Source organism: Lissotriton vulgaris, chromosome 3_1 (genome assembly GCF_964263255.1).
Source record: "Lissotriton vulgaris chromosome 3_1, aLisVul1.2, whole genome shotgun sequence".
Lineage (NCBI taxonomy): Eukaryota > Metazoa > Chordata > Amphibia > Caudata > Salamandridae > Lissotriton > Lissotriton vulgaris.
Window position 1 is genome coordinate 981,156,803 of NC_141689.1, and position 18,615 is coordinate 981,175,417.

Here is an 18,615-nt window from a genome sequence, read left to right on the forward strand (position 1 = left end):
TCGCATGATCCGCTCGCAAGAGCCCCAGCCCCGTGGCGACCTGTGCAATGTCCTGCTGCAACGCCTCCTTGGTCGAGGTGATAGCATCCAGTATGGCATCCAAGCGCCGATGCAGTCGCTGCTCCTGGTCCAACATCGGCGGGGGAGCCTCACCCACCTGGGACAGCGTAGCCAAGTCCCCCTGTCCCTGCTCCAAGGCCGCCGCTCCTCCTGTAGCCGCCATCTTTAGGTTACTGCGTCACAGGCACAGGCAAAGGGACTCGCCAGGTCCCGGCAGCCGTCGTGGGACGGGCGGGCGTTCCAGTAATGTACAGGATCAAGTGCCACCACTATGTCCGCAACTCCAAGGACCAAATGGGCCAGCACCGTCCGACTTGCTCCCTCTAGGTCCGGGGGGAGGAGAGGAAGGAGGAGGGCCAGCGGCGCACAATCGTTCCCAATGTCCCAATGTCCCAATGTCCGATCAGCACTGGGTCCCGGTCCCCCAATCTTCAGGACCGTCGCCACAGCCCCCACAGCATCGATCTCACAGCAGTGGGCCCCCCCACCAGTCGGCGCCAAGACTGCTCAGTGTCGTCGTCCGGAGCCTTCGGTCCGCTCCGCCGCCATTTTCTTCGAAACTCCCAGCAACACCTCGGCCGTCGACCGTCGAGGTTTCCCCGGGGCCAGCGGTCCTCCAGTCGCTTTCCACCGATGCCTAGTGGTTCCCCAGCACGTCGTAGGCCAGGATTACCGCCCACGGGCCACTCCGGGTGCAGGAATCAGGAGAATTAGCAGGATTCCGCGCAGAGCTACAAGCTCACGCCGCCATCCCGATCGGCGTTCAAGCCACGCCCCCGTCCTCCACCATGTAGTCACGTAACGCCTGGACTATTGTCTCCCACGCCCTTGACATTTCCAAGCTCTTTTCGTTATCAATCCTGACCGCCTGTCTCATTCGGAGCACACTCTCACATTCGGACCATTTCAGCAGTTCATTCACCCATCTCCTCACCGATGGTCCCTCCTTCGACTTCCAGTGCCAAGTAATTTCTCTTTGCGCCAGTATAAGCCCCAGATCAATGAATTTGCTCGTTACTTTTGTGTTCTTTGTGTGTGGAAACCAGAGCAATAGACACGCCGCCATGTCAAAATCCACCTCCCGATCAGTCACCACATTCAGGAGTTCCCCTACCTCTAGCCAATACGACCCCAACTTTGGGCAGCCCCACAACAGGTGATTTATGTCAACCTCCGGTGCCAGGCACCTCAGGCACAACCCTTTCATTCACCCGGAAGTACCTTTTGATCTTTTCCGGGGTCAGGTAAGCCCATGTAGGACGTAAAAGTGTACCTGTTGAAAACGTGCATTCCTTGTCCCCTTCCATGTGCGCTTCAGAATATGACCCCACACTGTGTCTGGAATGGGCCTACCTATACTATCCTCCCATTTCGATTTCAGCCCCAGAAGCGGGTCCAACCCTTCGTGTAGCATCCTGTTATGTAGGCAGGTCACCGCTTTAAATGTACCCGCGGCCATCACTACATACTGGCAGGCCATGGTCGTCTCTGGCTCAAGGAGCCCTCCTTTCCAGTGTTTCTGTATCGCCGCCACCACTTCCGCATGCAAAAGGAAGCCCCCGTCCGGTAGACCAAACTGTTCCTGCAACGTCTGAAAGGGGACCAGCATTCCATCCACATACAGATCACCCACCATCTGCAAACCTAACTCCTCCCATTCCAACAGCGGAGACCAATCACCTCCATGTGGTAGCGCAGTCAACATTCCCAGTGGTATCTCTGGGGCATAAGGCCGGGACTTCTTCGTCCTCTTCAAACTCCTGTGCCAACACAACCTAAGCGTCTTTTATTCTATAGTAAGGCCCCTCAACTCTAGTTTCTGTTGCATAACTATGTAAGCCAGGACGTGACGCTGTATGCCAAACCCTCGTTCGTGTTCCGGTCCTCTAAATTCCCTGGCCACGTGCTGCGTGAATATCTGAAGCTGCGCCGCCAAATAGTACAACTCAAAATCGGGGACTGCCATCCCCCCCTCGCGCTTGGGTCTAAGCAAAGTATTCAATGCTACTCTGCGTCGTCCGTGACCCCAGAGGAAGTCCGTTACCAACATCCTTAGTTCTTTAAAGATCCGCTGAGGGATCCAGATGGGCAATGTGCGGAAGTAATAGAGCAACCTCGGGAGCACCACCATTTTCAGTAGTGCCACTCGGCCCAACACTGACAAAGGGAGAGAGGACCAGAAGGATACACAACCCCTCAATGCACGTATACAACGCCCTATGTTACCCACCAACAGACTCGCGACCTCACGGTAGATGCGGACTCCCAAATATGTGAAGCAAGATGGCTCCCAGATCACACCCAAATCACGAGGGGGACACTGTGTGTTCACCCTAAGCGGAAAGATACAAGTTTTATTCCAATTCACCTTAAGTCCCGACAACTGACCAAACCTAGACAACATGTCCCTCGCCCCCACTAGAGCCTGTCCCACATCTGCCAGGTACAACAACAAATCGTCCGCATACAGAGATATGTAGTGCGATAGCCCACCCTGATCGATCCCCTGTTACATGGCTCCCGACCTGGCCCGCGCCGCCAATGGTTCCACTGCCAGTGCAAACAGCAACGGGGACAACGAACACCCCTGTCTCGTCCCCCTACAGACCGGATAATCCGAAGATACAATTGCGCCCAGGCGCACCCTTGCCGATGAGTACAACACTCTCGTCCACCTACCAAACCCTTCACCAATACCAAACTTCCCCAGTACTTCTTCTAAGTAAGCCCATTCCAGGCCATCAAAAGCTTTCTCAATATCAACTGATAAGACCGCCGGTCTTTCATCCGTGTCCGCGGCACCGTCCAATATCCTGATTAGTCGGCGTATGTTTAGCGTTGTGTTCCTAGTAGGAATGAACCCTGTTTGGTCCCCGTGCACCAATCTAGTCATGTGCGGAGCCAATCTGGTGGCCAGGATACGGCTTAATATCTTATAGTCCACAGTCAGCATGGACAGAGGCCTATAGGACTTTACATCAGATGCATCTCTACCAGGTTTCAGCAACGGTACTACCAGTGCCTCCCTCATTGATCTGGGCAGGTACCCCAATCTTCCAGCCTCCGCATACACCACCAACAGTCTGGGCGCCAAAATATCCACGTATTTCTGATAAAATTCGATCGGCAGGCCATCTACCCCAGGTGTTTTGTTCCTTGCCATGTGTTTAATGGCCACCCTAATTTCGGTTAGCGTTATAGGCCCTCCTAACTCCTTCGCATCGTCTTCATCCAGCACTGGGAGCTGCACCGAATCCAGGTGAGCCCTGATTTCCGAGGCCTCCACTTCTAAGTGGCATTCGTACAACTTCGCGTAATAAGACCGAAAACGCTCCATCACTGCTGCTTGCGAATAAACCATCTCCCCTGACTCAGTTTTTATGCTTATAATTGGGCAGCCTCTAATTTCCGGATTAGCAATCCTGGCAAGTAGCGTACCTACTTTATCCCTCTCGGCATGCGCTTTAATGGCATATTGCTTATAATCATAACTCCGCAGCCTTTCCGTTTCAGTCGCCACTACCTCTTTGGCCTCTAATAACCGGGCTTGTAAGTCCGGTCGTTCTGGTCTACGCCGTTCCAAGTCCCGTAATACCTCCTCCGCTTTTGCAAGTGCATTCAAGACTGACGTTCGTGCATTCGAGAACCTGCCCATGCATACTCCTCTCACCACCACTTTCATCGCATCCCATTCTGTGGACCTAGTATTGGCTGAACCCTCGTTTTCATCAAAGTAGTGTTCTATGCCCCGCTGAACCGTGTCACTAAACACCGAATCTTCTAAGGTGTCAGGCCGAAGCCGCCATGTTGGAACTGCTGATCTCGCACGCTGCCACTGCACTAATACCAACAAGGGATTATGATCTGAGATGGTCCTGGTCAGGTATTCTATGTGGGTGACCATGGCAGCTAGGGAGCCACTACATAAGACCGAATCGATCCTAACGTGTCACGCATGGAGGGCCGAAAAAAAGGAATAGTCCCTACTATCAGGATGTTGCTCCCTCCATACATCTAGCAATCCCCACCTCTCTTGCCAATCCTTCCTATGTGCGGCTAATCTACGTACCGGGGAGTCAGCCAGCGGTGGGTGCGACCTATTGAGTGCCACATTAGTAATCGAGTTCAAGTCCCCTCCTAGGATCACTGGGCCTGCCAGGAAGGAGGCCAGTGAACTCGTAAGGCCATCAAAAAAGTGAGCATGATCAACATTTGGGGCGTATACAGTGCATAATACCACATCTCTTCCATATAACCTCCCCTCCACCACCACATATCTACCCTCAGGGTCCACCAACTGGTTCATAACCTGGAACGGTATGCCCGCCCTTACCCATATCAGCACCCCTCTAGCAAACGCTGAATAAGTGGTGCCAAAGACCTGAGCCCGCCACCTCTTCTGTAGTGCAGTGCATTCTTGTTTAGTTAAGTGAGTTTCCTGTAACATTGCAATCTGAACACCCCGCCTCACTAGATAGGCATGCACTTTGTGGCGTTTGACCATTGTTCGCAGTCCCCGGACATTCCATGGTAGGCATTTCAAATTAGGTAACGTCCCCATGGCAATCAATACTGTACCAAATCAGTTGCAACCAGTTGCTGCCCACATCGTTGCAGTTGCTTCCCCCCAAAATAACTATTGAAACAACTCCCCAACCACCCCTCCCCAGGACAGAGCCTAATAACCCAGTTTCAGCCCCGTTCCAAACCTGTAGCACAACACACATCAGACTAATCTGTGGTCGCCACCACAGAAGGCCTTAAGAGCCACAAGGGGGTGGATTATCGCCGACCCAGGGCAGGCGGAGCCCCCGTCCCGCGCTTCCCATCCTGCACTGCGAATGCGCCACCATACCTTCAATCACTAGTAGAGTCTGCCCCCGTAGAAACAACTATATCGGAAGTCCCAATCAAAAGTCACTCAATAAAGAGTCCATCTGATGTCTGTGGGGTAACCGCAGGGCCCTTCGAACTCTCCGCCTCCGATAGTTCTTCTCCAGTTCTGCCTCCGTCCTCACCAGAGTCCGATTCAACCAGTTCCCTCTCCTGTTGCGACCTCGTGATACTCGCTGTTGCAGCCAGCGACCTCTTCTTATCCGCGGCCATCTGACCGTCCCGCTCCGCTCTCTTGAGCTTGTTTCGGGTACGGATTTGTTGCGATTTTCGGATCTGGAGCGGCTTGGGTCTCTCCCGTTGATTTTTACCAGTCCGGTCCGCGCCGGCTTGATACAACTCAAGCCACGACCAGGCTTCATCAGGGGTCTGGAAGAATTGGGTGTTCCCATCCAGGATAACACGTAGCTTAGCCGGGAAGAGCAAGGAGTATTGAATGCCTTCCTCCCTCAACTCCTTTTTAACCGCTAGGAAGGACGCTCTGCTCTTTTGGACTTCCTATGTATAATCCGGAAAGATCGTGACACGACTATTGTCCACCTGAAAGGGTCTCAACGAGCGGGCTCTCTGTATTAACAGGTCCCGATCTTTGTAGTGCAGGAGTTTCACCACCATCGGCCTAGGTGGTCGGCCTAGCATCGGCGGGCGAGCTGGTACCCTGTGTGCCCGTTCTAGGGAGAAGAAGGGAGATAGGCCCTCTGGCGCCACCACCGTCCTGAGCCAATTCTCCATATACGCCACTGCGTCTTCCCCTTCGATTTTCTCCGGAAGGCCTACAACCCTCACGTTGTTCCTCCGATTACGACTTTCCGCATCCTCTGCTCGTCTCTCTAGTGTGTCCAGGCGGCTAAGGATATCCGTTAGTTTATGTTCCGCGGGCACCACCGCCGGCTTCAGGTCTTGAAGCAATTGTTCATGGTCTTTCACTTTGTCCGCTAGCTTGGCATGATCCGCTCTCAGGAGCCCCCGCCCTGTGGCGACCTGTGCAATGTCCTGATGCAAAGCCTCCTTAGTCGCAGTTATTGCTTCCAAAATGTTGTCCAATCTCTGGTTCAGCCTCTGTTCCTGCTCCGTCACCAACGGGGAAGCCCGGGCCTCACCATCTCGGGTCAGCGCAGTCGAGTCGTCCCGGCCCTGTTCCATGACGGCGGCCCCGCCAGCAGCCGCCATCTTAGTCGCCTCGGGCGTCGTCATACGGCCGCCGCATCCCTTCCTCCTGGTCTCGTGATCCCCGTCTCGGGCGCCGTGCCCTCTATCGTCGGTCTCAGAGCAAACACCCCAGCTGGGCTGCCGGGCCGTGGTCCTCTCCGACAGTGCCAACAGCCACTGGATGCCGGGGCCGCCCGTCTCCCAATCACCAAGGCCGGGGTTGGGGGGGAGGGGAGGGTAGTGGCGAATGTCGTGTAAGCCGTACCCCAGTCCAACGCGGGCCTCCGCACCTCCAAGTCCACTTCCCAAACCCGTTCAGGTGGGCCCTAGCTTCACCAGCCCTACTGAAGGAGGCTCACATTTCGGTTCGATGCTGGACCGCCTCGCCCCTTACGCAGAGACCGCCGTCCCTCTACGCCGCCATTTTCCTCCTTCGCGGCGCAGCACCTCCGGCCTCTGCTTTTCGGGTCACAGCGGTATATTCGGTCTCCCGAGAGCCCTCAGCTGCTCTCTGATCTTTCCTCAGTACTTCGCAGAAGGAAATCGCCGTTCCGGGGACACCAAGGGTGTAATTTTCAGGAGAAATAGCGGGACCATGCGCGGAGCTGCAAGCTCACGCCGCCATCCCGATCGGCGCCCAAGCCACGCCCCTCCTTTTTGCTAGGTTCTTTATCCGACATCTCAGATATTGTTGGTCTACCACAAAAGGCATTTGTCATCTTGTTAGCCAGTGGCTAAATAAATAGTAAAGTACCATTGCTAATTGCATGGCCGCCAGCCATTCACGGGAGCAGCCACTGCTACCAGAAATTAACAGTTGACCATTATTGACATAAGTCAAGCTCCTCTCTGATCACAAGCTTCACTGAAACTGCCCACAACCCTCATACCCGCTCCACCGAGTTTCACCCCTACCAAACTCAGCACCAGCCCCAAGCCCTCACTAGAACTCACCAGAACCTTCACTGCTAGTTGCTCCTTAGCGGCACTAGGGCTGGTGCAGTGCAGTGGTGCCAGACGAGCATCCCTCACAGCTTGGAGTTTACGGAGCATGGCATGAGCAGTTTAGCCTCTTCTACGGCCTCAACCACCAAGGTGCCGGGGTCGCAATGGCTGGGCTCTTCCGTGTATTCCCATGGTCCTCCCAGCATTCTCCGACGCTTGTTCTGGTGCTCAGGAGAGATGGAACTCTGTTCTCAGGGGGATGGAAAGATCTCCCAAAATCAAATATCTGTATATGCCTCTAGATTCAGAGCCTTCACATCTACTGTGGCAACTGCCTGGAACACATTATCACTTAACATCAGATTTTAGCCCCCTTGCTTTCAGGAAGCACCTAAAGACATATTTTTTTTACCCTGTCTTGTCGAAGATCGTCTTTTTTCAATTATGAGTTACATTGAGCCCTGGTCATATGTTCAACTTTTCCTTCTTTTCTTTTTGACATTACTAACCCTTCCCTGTTGAGCTACTTCGATTTTTTTATCCTTCGTCTACTGCATTAGTATTGCTTAATGTTTCTGCTTTTATGTAAAGTGACCAAATACATAGCTGCAGAAGCGCTATGTAAAATGTTAATAAATGAACAGGGCACTGGGACAGCTATCAGCTGCCCGTCCTCCATCTACAACAAATGGATGCAGGAGAAGGAGGGTTGCAGTACCAGATAGCTGTCACAATGTTCAGAATTATGAGCGGACAGCTGGGAATCTGCTAATGCTACCCCTGAGTGTGCTGGTAGGGGGAGCCAAAGAGGATCAGCGGGGTGAAGACTGATTTCCAATACCTGATCCCACAGGTCATGGAGTGGGAATTTAACGCCTCTTCCTGGTCCTCGCGCATCGCTGGAGAGTAGAAATGGGGGTGGCAAGGAATTTTCTCAAAATACCTTTCCTGGATACTAGAAAAGGACTTTAAGGGTTAACTCAAGCATCTCCCAGGCCATTCGGTAAAACTAGGGTAAAAAGATTTAAATGTCTCTCCCAGGCCAGTAATTCTAGTATAGAGGAAAGCGAGGGGGCAGTCACACATTTGTTTCTTGGAAGGTTATGTACAGATTGGTCAAGTCGGCCCACAGGTACGTAATTTCCAATAGATCTCAAATTTCAACCTTAACTACAGGGGTTAAAAAAGATACCGGTCTAATTTGGCTCTAACCAATGTCAAGTCATTGATTTATTGGCTTAAGAAACACAGCAGTGTGTCTAGGTTAAGGGATGTTTGTGGGGGATGAATGTAGGAAAGGAAGTCGCTCCAGTAAACATTAGTCTAAATCATATATGTTGGCTTGCATAGATTGAATCCAGGGCTGATAAGATCCTCTGAGACTTTCAGAAATTGTTACAGTTTCTGAAAGCAATGTTTCTAGCCTTTTAGACCTGAAGAACCTCAAGGAGTCCTAAGGATTCCCAGTGGGTGGAAGCTGCCATGTGGGTGCATGCGGGATTCCATTATTGATTGCAATTGCTGGAGTTCCTTTCTTCTCAATGGGTGAATAACCACCTCCAGGGAAGATTATACTATGGTTAACCATATCCTGCTGTGGTGCCAGACCTGTCTATGCCACCAATGCCAACAGAGAATCCCTTGGAGTCTGACCTCCTCGGAGGGGGCAATGGGGTTAGCTCCAACTCTGAGCAATATTTTCACACTCACATTGCGAGAGGGAAATATTTTCTCCTTGGGGTCTGACGACGCGGGAAACCTTCACGCAGTGTCAGTTCTGACCAGAGACGGACGGGATGGCGGACAATTGAAATACGCGACCCCCGCTGCAGGCAGACACTTCTGGGCTGACGACAACCCAGAGTGTAGGTACCAGGCGGGGAGTCGAGTGTGTTCAAGTAAGTGAAAAGCTACCGCGTACATGACCGAGCAGTCTCCATGTCACATTTACGAGGTGGGGAAGTGACCTGCAGGTTAACAGCTCTCTCTTTCTCTCTGGTCAGAACTGACACCGCATGAAGGTTTCCCGCGTCGTCAGAACCCAAGGAGAAAATATTTCCCTCTCGCAATGTGGGTGTGTCTACTTATGTGCTCACAATGATCTTGTATCCTCTATTATGAGACGCAATTGGTAATTTAACTATATAAAGATTGCTCGACTACTTTACAGACTTAATGCTCTTGCTACACTGGTTTAATCTTATCCATGTGAAGGCAGTATAATGAAGTGATCAGTATGGTTTTGCCCTATGACACACTGCCTATGTTAAATATAACATTATTGGAACTAAGCAATATTGGTCCATTATCCCTCATTTGGAGACAACTTTTTCCAAACAAAAAGAGGGTAAACCTACTTCTCCATTTAAGTTACATTGGAGACCTTGCAAAAGACTATTATTACAATACAATAACTTCTATCTGAATTAACAGCGAGTAAAACATGTGACTATAGAAGAATTGACAATTATCAACTATATGTCTACGTATGTCATTATATGTTATTGTGTTTTGTTTTTTTTCCTCCCTTTCTCCATAGGTTTTTTTCGCTCCTGTGAAATTCAGTGAGCTGTCACGGGCAACAACCGTGAGTTATATCCTATTTTTCACATCTAGTGCCTCACGGGAGGGTGCGCCTTAGCGTGCGCACACCACCGGAGGACAGCCTTTCTTATTATATTAGGTCCTGACGAATGCTGAGCGAAATTGCGTATTTAGCAGCAGAAACATGTTGACCATTTATTTTCACTAAGGACACAGGTTTCCTAATATAGAACCTAGTTTGTCCGCTTGCACTGTTTTTATCCAATACGGGTTGACCTTTATGAAAAGTTTCTATAGGTTTCAACCTGTATTTTTTAAATTGGCACTCACAGTTATCTTCACATTTCTGTTAGAGCACTGTCGCACTCAACACTATCCTTCTCCGCTGTAACTAAGGCGTTGTAGCACGCTGGGGAGGCATTCGGCCACCCCAGCGGGGACCCAATGATGAAGCATGTCACCAACTAGTGGTGAGTGAGGGTCCTTTTACAAAGAAAGTCTCTCTCTTTTTTATAAGCACAACGGGGCATATGCTGCTTCCAGTGGCTCTTTCCTTCATTGGACTCACTTTTTGGTTTTTGGGGGGTATTATTAACCAAATAAACTAAAATAATTTTGTTACCTTATCCTTTTTCACGGAGTCACTCCTTAGTTGTTTATGACATATTGTTTGGGGTACAGGAGTGCCTACTCTTGCCCTTTCTCTCTTGTTGATATTTTCATCTGACAATTGAGGAAAGCATGGGTAATGTACACCGTACCCATGTTCCTTTTAACCTTGAACATACCATACACAATCTTTTTTATAATTGACATACATTTCTTATCTACACATAATTTGGGGATGGTTTGAATATGCTCCTTATGATTTGTAGAAACAAAGTTTATTTTGGGCCCACGCCTTCCCACTATTTTCTCAATACTAAATCTGCACATAGGAAAGTGCAAAATGACCACAAAGCCATGTTTTAGAAAAAAATAAAATAATACAGAGTAGTAATCTATTAACAGGCTGTGAGCCACTCTAATTACTAGCCCTATCTGAATTATGTTGTCTGCAGTGTTTCCATAGACCTGTTTATTTCACACAGAAATTTTGGCTGCTTTGAGAAACTGACATCTCTGTATAAATTTTCAGGGATAAATTCATTGCCAGTGGCTTTGGACCCAGAATTACCGATTTCCCCAGTAATTCCTCATTTCTAAGGGGACCCACCAATATCGGTAACTTCAGGTTGGGAAAAATGCAGGCCATTTTCCAGGCCACGTGTAATGAGGGCCTGACTTGTGTAAATTGCACTTTTATATTCTTTTGGGAATTACACAAAATATTAGCATGCTTACATGCGTTTTTCATACTCAAGTCTATACGTGACATGAAAAAATCTATTTGTCTCGCACTTTTCATCTCCAGTGCCTGTACCTAAGGTAAGGAATTAGACAGATTATTGTGGAAAATGTGTGGTGCCATTCTTAGCCCTAAGCTACAAAAGATTGGAAGATATATGTAGGAAGGTAGGATCCTTCTAGAATGGTTAGCCACACTTTTTGCCTGATGTTAGTGTGTTTTTGACTAGTCTGACTGGGATTCTGCTAATCAGGACCACATTCACTGTGCTTCTTCCCTAAATTTGACATGGGTAAGTACTTTTGTACCTCCACAACAGACTACTGGTGTGCCCCTATAAGTCCCTAGTATACGGTGCTAAGGTACCTAGGGCACAGGTACACCAGGTGTCTCCCCTGGGCTGCAGCATGTATTGTGCCACCCATGAGAGACCACTCAAACTGTGACTATAGGGCTGCCATTGTAGTCTGTGGAAGATGGCGCTTGTACCACTAATGACAGATATACGTTTTCTTATAACTGAGGTCACTGCACTTAAAACCTATGTCCCCCCTAAGGCAGGCCGTTTAATCCTGAAGGCAGGGTGTGGGTTATAAGTGTGTGGGCATCCCTGCATGAGCAGGGCACCCATACGAACCCCAGAGTCAATTCTCCAGGCTTTGTAAGTGCGGTCAGACATTTTGATGCATAGAGTGGCCATCAATTAGATCTGGTAAAACAGGCTGCTTAACACTCCTTCTGGATAAGCCTGAAGGGTGATTTTCACAGCTACGACTAAGCGAGCTTTTTATGGTTGTCTAACACAGCTAAAATCACCATAAAGGTTGTCTGGATTAGTGCAAGGTGCTGCACTAAAATAATTGTGCACCATATGCTAAGCCAGCCTCCTACAACATAGTTTAAAATAATTTAACTTAATTTAAAATAAGGTTAAGCATCTTTTCTCATTCAGCTTTGGAGATGAAGACACGCCACCACATTGGATATTCAATTTATTTTGTGACGATATTAATCTAATATAATAACCAAAAAAATCCGACATCAGTTCACTTAGAATGGCAAGAGTTCTGAAAGAGGCAAGGATTTTGCACCAAGAACGGTATCAAATGTCATGCTGGTACCCTTGTTAACAACCTTCATTTTGAGAGACAGCATCTTAAGATCTGTTTTTTGTATGCCATCAAAAAAGAAATCTTCATTAAAAATGGGGTTTTTGCTGTTTTTAATGATGGTGCTTCGCTGTCTCTGAACTTTTCCAGGATTGAGACACACAATTACATTGCAGTTGACGTTCTTTGCCTTGAAAGAATTCTCATAGAGTTCTTCTGTAGTAATCACTCGTACTCTGAGGGTTGCCCGGTCTGAACTGTACTCAGTAGACAGTCTTATGATGCCTCTCTTGTCCAGCTTAACCACATGTTCCCATTGAAGCCTCTCATGGCAACGTAGATAGTCAAAGGGTGAGGTTCTGAGTGGCAATAGGTTTGGGCATGAACTACAGGACTTTATTGGTGAGTGTCGGATGGTGCCTTCAGAAGTCAATTCATTGGTAGAAGAGCTGTTCTTGTCCAATGGCCACTTGGATTTTGTTGTGGAGACCCGACAAGAAGATCTGTGTTTGCCAAAATATCTAAATAAGGAAAATCCAGAAAGAGTCCGTAACAACTGAGGAGAACTCGAAGAAGACTTTTCAGACTGAATACTGCATGCAGCCAGTGCATCCTCTTTAGTTGTTCTACAGCTGCTATTATTTATTTCTGGTTGCCAACTGAGGCTTGCTTGCAAAGAATGCAAACATGATGAATTTGGGCACCTTCTGTTTAATATATCTTGGCTCACTTGCATAACATTTACGATATCCATATGAAATAAAGACTCTTTTCTTCTGGTGTGTGCACTTTCCTTGAGTTGCATAGCCCCATAGTAAGCGGGCATGTCATACAGCGAAAGCAGTGACAGACACGATTGATCATTGTTTTCTTCCATTGTATCAAAGGAAGAATTGGCTTGTGGATCAACATTTTCTTCACAGTGAACCTGGATGACGTGACATTTTGTCATCTTTACAACATTTTTTATTGGGCCCCTCTTATGAACGCTCCGTGTTTCAGGTCTGGTATTAAGAGAAGGGGTTGTCTTCTGTTCCAAAGCACATGACTTCTGCCTGAGATTCTGCTGATTTTTACAGTCCTTCAAAACTCTTGCTGAGCAGAGAGAAGGTGGAATGAAGAAATCGGGGACCATTTCTGGTGTCAAGACATTGCTGGGTAATCGCATTAGCTTCTCCTTCAAATTTCTGTTTTCGTTGTCCCGAAATCGTAGATCTTCTCCTGAGTCGGTTGCTTCAACTCTTTCCCGTATCTTGTCAATTAACCACATGGTGCCTTGTTTTAATTGTCTGAAAACAGGATAAGAAAGCACACATTAACTTTTAAGAACTCCAAACACAACACAGAGTATACAAGATATTTAATAATGGTTCAATAACAGCAGTAGAGCAATGAAAAATTATAGAAAAGTGATTGTGAAAATGAAAAGTAGATCTAACCCTTAGCGCCCTAACACCGTACAGAGTTAATGAAGCATGACTCAGTCCATGTCTAAAAGAAAAGTGCTTAAGAAAGCAAATTGTAATCCAGTTACACACAAGAACAATGTGTTCAGTTTGCTTGCTTCTCACTGGCTTGCTTCTTCCAGGCCATCTCAAGATAGATGCAGTTAGTTACTGAATCTAGTAGTTTAAGAGTTCGCTTTAAAACTTTCAACAACAGTATTTCAAAATGTTTTTATTGTTTCTAATTTAAAGCTGATCATTTTGTCCCTCCGTTCTAGCTGTGTCATGTAAAGATAAAAGTGTTACCTGCGTCTTATCGAGAGAACATCTCAAAAACCGTGGGAGCCAATGACCAGCTCCATAAGTTAAACTTCATTATGCTTAGAGCGTAGTGTGATCTTTCCATACAGAAAGGGATTGGAGAGGACATAGCATGGGAGCCTCATTCTGACAATAACTTGAAATTTTGGAGCCCGGCTATAACCTCGCATAGGCGCAGACTTACAACTTTTAGGAATTATCCACTTTCCAGAAATACACTTGGAATCTGTGACAGTCGCAAGTTGAAGATATCCAGGCATACCCCCTGGAAATCATGTGACTGCAATTGTCACATTTATAAAAATGTATGTCTGCTTATTGGAAAATCAGATGGGTAAAAGTCTATAGGTAACTGCGTGTTCTCATCACAATACCCTCTACAGATTCCCAAAATATTGGACTCATTTAATAAGTCTATAAGTCCCCCTTCAAGGTACTTTACCTAAACAAACCACAGTTGTTTGGTAATGTATTACATGTGTAACTTAGTATAGTGACATCTCTCCATTAGTTGGCTTGTTGACTTGTCTTCACAGTGATATTCTCTCTGATGTTCTTCGGAGTCTTTAGGGTTTCAGAATTGGTAGGTGGGAAAGGCAGTTTTGGGATGGTGCTGGCTGACCCGGCGAGGAGGGCAAAGTGTTTGGAAGTACATTTGAGGAAGTCTTAGACTGTTCTAAACAAAGAATGAGAGAGGAAGGAGGGAACATTGAGGCTCGTTCATCTCCCCAAAATCCTATAAACAACAAGAACGAGCTAACTGTGGTCTCAAACGACCAACATCTCATAGGTCACAGAAGTAGTTTCCTTTAACGGTTTTTAAAAGAACTCTCGCTCACCAACAAAGTTGGTGGCATGCTTCATCACTGGGTTCCTACCTAGGGGGCTAATGCCTCCTAGGTGTGCTTCGATGCCAGATTACAGCGGAGCTGGATTTTTTGGAGTGAATAGGTGAATGTAGTGAGTGCGGACCTTAAAACTACCTCCAGCAAACTAAATCAAATTGCAGGAGAATATTATATTAAAAAGTTCCTGGGGCAGGGTTGAAATCAATAGTGGACGTAAAAAAAGAGAAACGATCTCACACATCCCAAGGAAGTGAAGTGGTCTACATATTTCAGCGAAACAATCCAGTGTCAATTGGCTTTCTTCAGGACCAGTGATGCTTGGGCCTGAATGGAGCCTGAGCAGGTATTCTGTACCCTAAGGTGTGCATAAGTGCTAAGTGACTTCGTAACTCACGATTTCCACCTACAACGAAAGTATCTGGAAGGGAAAAGGAGCAAAACATACACGTAATTGTGACTTGCACTGGAGGTTTGATTGTAGTATCAGATTTAGGTACACCATGTGATTTGTCCTGCGCCCATAACCCAGTGCCACTTGTATAAAGGTCTGGCGATTGTGCACGCTATGAGCGAAAGCCTTTGGTGTAATCTGAGCACCTTTACTATTCGTGGCACCCTTGGTATGGGTCTTGTGTTCATGCATGGTGGTACAAAGCATTCTTTGTGACCGCAAGCATTCGATTAACTATGTAAAGATTACCCCCAGCATTGGGGATCTTTGGGCCCTATATACAAAAGTAATCTGAGACAAAATCCTAACTTTACAACTTTCGGTATTCACAAAAGGCAGTAGTTAAGTTAGGAATCAGTCATTTATGCTCAAACTCGTTCTACATGCGATCATGCAGCCAGACAGAAAACCAAGAGTCAAGGCTAAGAAACACCCCATGGATGTTCAAAGTTACATGGTTAACCTATATGTACATAGCAGTGGCTAAAACCTACTTTAGTTACAGTAATTTTACGTAACATGGATCCCGGTGGGAGGCGGTGCCTATAGTCACACTATGTAAGGAAAAAGGTAAAAGCAGCAAATAGTCAAATTCTGTGAAAATGATGGAACAGGAAAGTGCACATAGCCGCAGTGAAGAAGGAGGATTCCCCGGGTCGACCCAGTGTCCAAGTTTACTGTATTCTGTCCCGAGCAGGATCCCGGTAATGTCGGGTCTCTGGCCATAGTGTGTTTAGTGTCTGTGAAACGAGGGCCGTGGGTGCAGTGACGTCACGCTGATCCAGCGTTTCATCCTATTGGCTTTTGCAGCCAGGCCCCTAGGGTTGGTTAACCCTTTCTGTTCCAAGCTGTTGTGTGCAGGGTTGTGCATTATCCTCACTGCATGTGCTTGAAAGTGATATGGTGGTTGTATTTATCAAAGGGAAGGACAATATACCCCTAATTTCCATTTTGCTCAAAAGGGGACCTGTACTAAATTACCTAAATGGTTCATGTTTCTCAGTTTACCAGTCATCATAGTATGGTAGATTTTTAAAGGTATGGAGGGTGGTTAACCTCTCCCCATGGAGTAATCCCAGTGTATGCAAGGGGTAGTACCATGGTCTACTGGTCTAAATTAGTTGACATCAGTGTATCATCAACAAATTGAATACTAGATCAGTTGAGGTTTATTGAATTCCACAGTATATTATTGTTTAAACCCCCAGAACGTGTGGATAAGTGATATACCCATCTCTGTTCTTTCTCAAAAAGAGGTTCTTGTAGATCACCTAGATGGGAGTCAAGCTAGTCAAATCAAATCAAATCAAGCTTTATTCGGATCATTCAAAATGTCCATAAAAGCATACTATAAAATACAATAATTCATTTATAATCAATATCTAAGTTTTATCTGAACAAAATACTAAAAACACCATTTTAACATGATTCTAAAAAGTGTACAGGTTCGTAATACAGATATGCTTACATTAATTCATAATTCAGTTTTTCTAAGTAAACTAAGTCATTCCTTTGTTTCATTGCCAACTGTATGTGACAAATCACTCCATTACAGACTGTCATTTTTTCCAAATGCCTTAAATAATTAAAAGCAATTTTATAGGAGAACAGGGTATTAACCTTAAAAATTGGACGGAGATACATTTTCCTAATATCCATATAAAATTTACGAAAAAGTAAAAAGTGGAGGGTACTTTGTTAGGACCTCCCGTCACACGGACAATTCGGAAGTTTAGAGCGCCACTTGCCTCTTTTAGGGAAGGGAAATAATTAGTGTAGTGTGCTCAACCTCAGTCTGGTTAGGTAGAATCTGTGTTGTACATTTGTTACAAATACGAGGTATGGTTTTAAGCCCGTAACAATGGGGCCCTCAAGATAGGAAATAACAGTCTTCTTGGAACTTGTAGCCTCATCTCTTAGGGCATCCCTGGTGCTTAAAAATCTCTTTTCTAATTCGACCTTGCTAATATATACTGCGTCATCTCTTCGAATATCATTCACATTTAGATTGCATTCTTCTAAAAGACCAGTAATGTAACTTAACCATGGTATATTCTTACATCGGTCTTGAGATAGGCAATCTAAAATAATATCCCTCGTAAAGTGAGTTTCTTCCCTAGTCCAAACCCGATGCCACAAATTTAAAGCGACCAAGCTAATTGAGCCGTGTATATACGGAGTTCCATTTTCTCTATACAAGATGGTGGAGGGGTTGACAACAGGAACAGCTAACAAGCGTCTTAAAAAGTTGTTTTCAAGGACTTGTAAAGGCATAGTATCAGTCTGGCCCCATAGGGCCCCACCGTAACAAGTTCCTGTAATACACTTTGCACCATACAATTTTAGAATCTCCCGAAATAGTTTATTACCAATTTTTGACAGAACCTAAAGATAGCCTCCACAATTTTCACGAATTTCAGCTTGCATAGAGTTACATGTGTATTCCACGTACCCCTACTATTAAAAAGAACCCCTAAGTAGGAAAAAGTAAATGTTCTCTTTATTAATGCCCCGTTTATGACATGAGATCTTGTTTTGATGTTTTCCTTTATCACAGGACATAACCAGAGTCTTACTTAGGTTAATTAGTAGGCGTTTCTCCGTCATAAAACTGGTAAAATTATCCATCAGGGTCTGTAAGCCGTTTGATGTTCTAGAAATTAGAACAGCCTCAGTAATAGGGGTGTGGCCAATTTTCTAATCATTGGGACATCAACTCCTAAATTCTGTAACAGGATGTCAACACCATTTATATAAAGTGAAAATAAAAGAGGGGCAGGAGTACACCCCTGTCTTAGTCCACGGTTAAAAGTGCTTCGTGCATTCGCCACGTGTTCCATAACGTATCTTTGCTGATAGTTGAGCATAAATTTGAGTTAAAAAACCAACAATGTCCTCCGGGGCACCCATCCCTCTCAGTGTCTCCCATAGCTTTGAGTGATTCACCAAGTCAAATGCACTTGACAAATCTACAAAGCTGAGGTGAAGGGAGCCTTCTCTTGCAAATGTGTATTTACCTATTATTAGTTCGAGATTCAAACACTGCTCAACTGTCCCGATGCCGCGTCTGAAGCCATACTGAGCTACAGATAAGATATTATTTTCATTTACCCATTGCTCTAGCCTGGCCATCAGTATTCGGCCCATCACTTACGATGTCGAGTCAAGCAAAGATATTGGGCGATAGCAACTAGCACTACTTCTGTACCCCTTTTTAAAAATGGAGACTATTAAGCTTTCCGCCCATGTGGCTGGAATCACCCCATTAATTATTGTGTTAAAAAATTATACAAGACGGGCACCCAAAGGTCAATATTATATTTAAAAACTTCGATAGGGACCCCTTCGGGTCTGCCACCTTGCCACTAGCACTGTTCTTGAGGGCTGTACTAATTTCATCTTGAGTAATGCACCCTACTTTTGTGTTCTTTAAATGTATCACTTTATTATCCCCAGAATTAAAAATACCCTGATTGGATTCATTAAAAATTGCCTCAAAGTG

The 18,615-nt window shown here is 46.3% G+C and overlaps 1 protein-coding gene across 1 annotated transcript; it reads right to left on the reverse strand.

The window, feature by feature from the left end:
- Window positions 1-11,937: 11,937 nt before the first annotated feature.
- Window positions 11,938-13,331, reverse strand: LOC147727290 (C2 calcium-dependent domain-containing protein 4C-like). The gene has a single exon (XM_086963081.1). The coding sequence runs from the start codon at window positions 13,316-13,318 to the stop codon at window positions 11,990-11,992; it is 1,329 nt and encodes a 442-aa protein (XP_086819207.1). The 5' UTR covers window positions 13,319-13,331; the 3' UTR covers window positions 11,938-11,989.
- Between the last annotated feature and the right edge of the window lie 5,284 nt (window positions 13,332-18,615).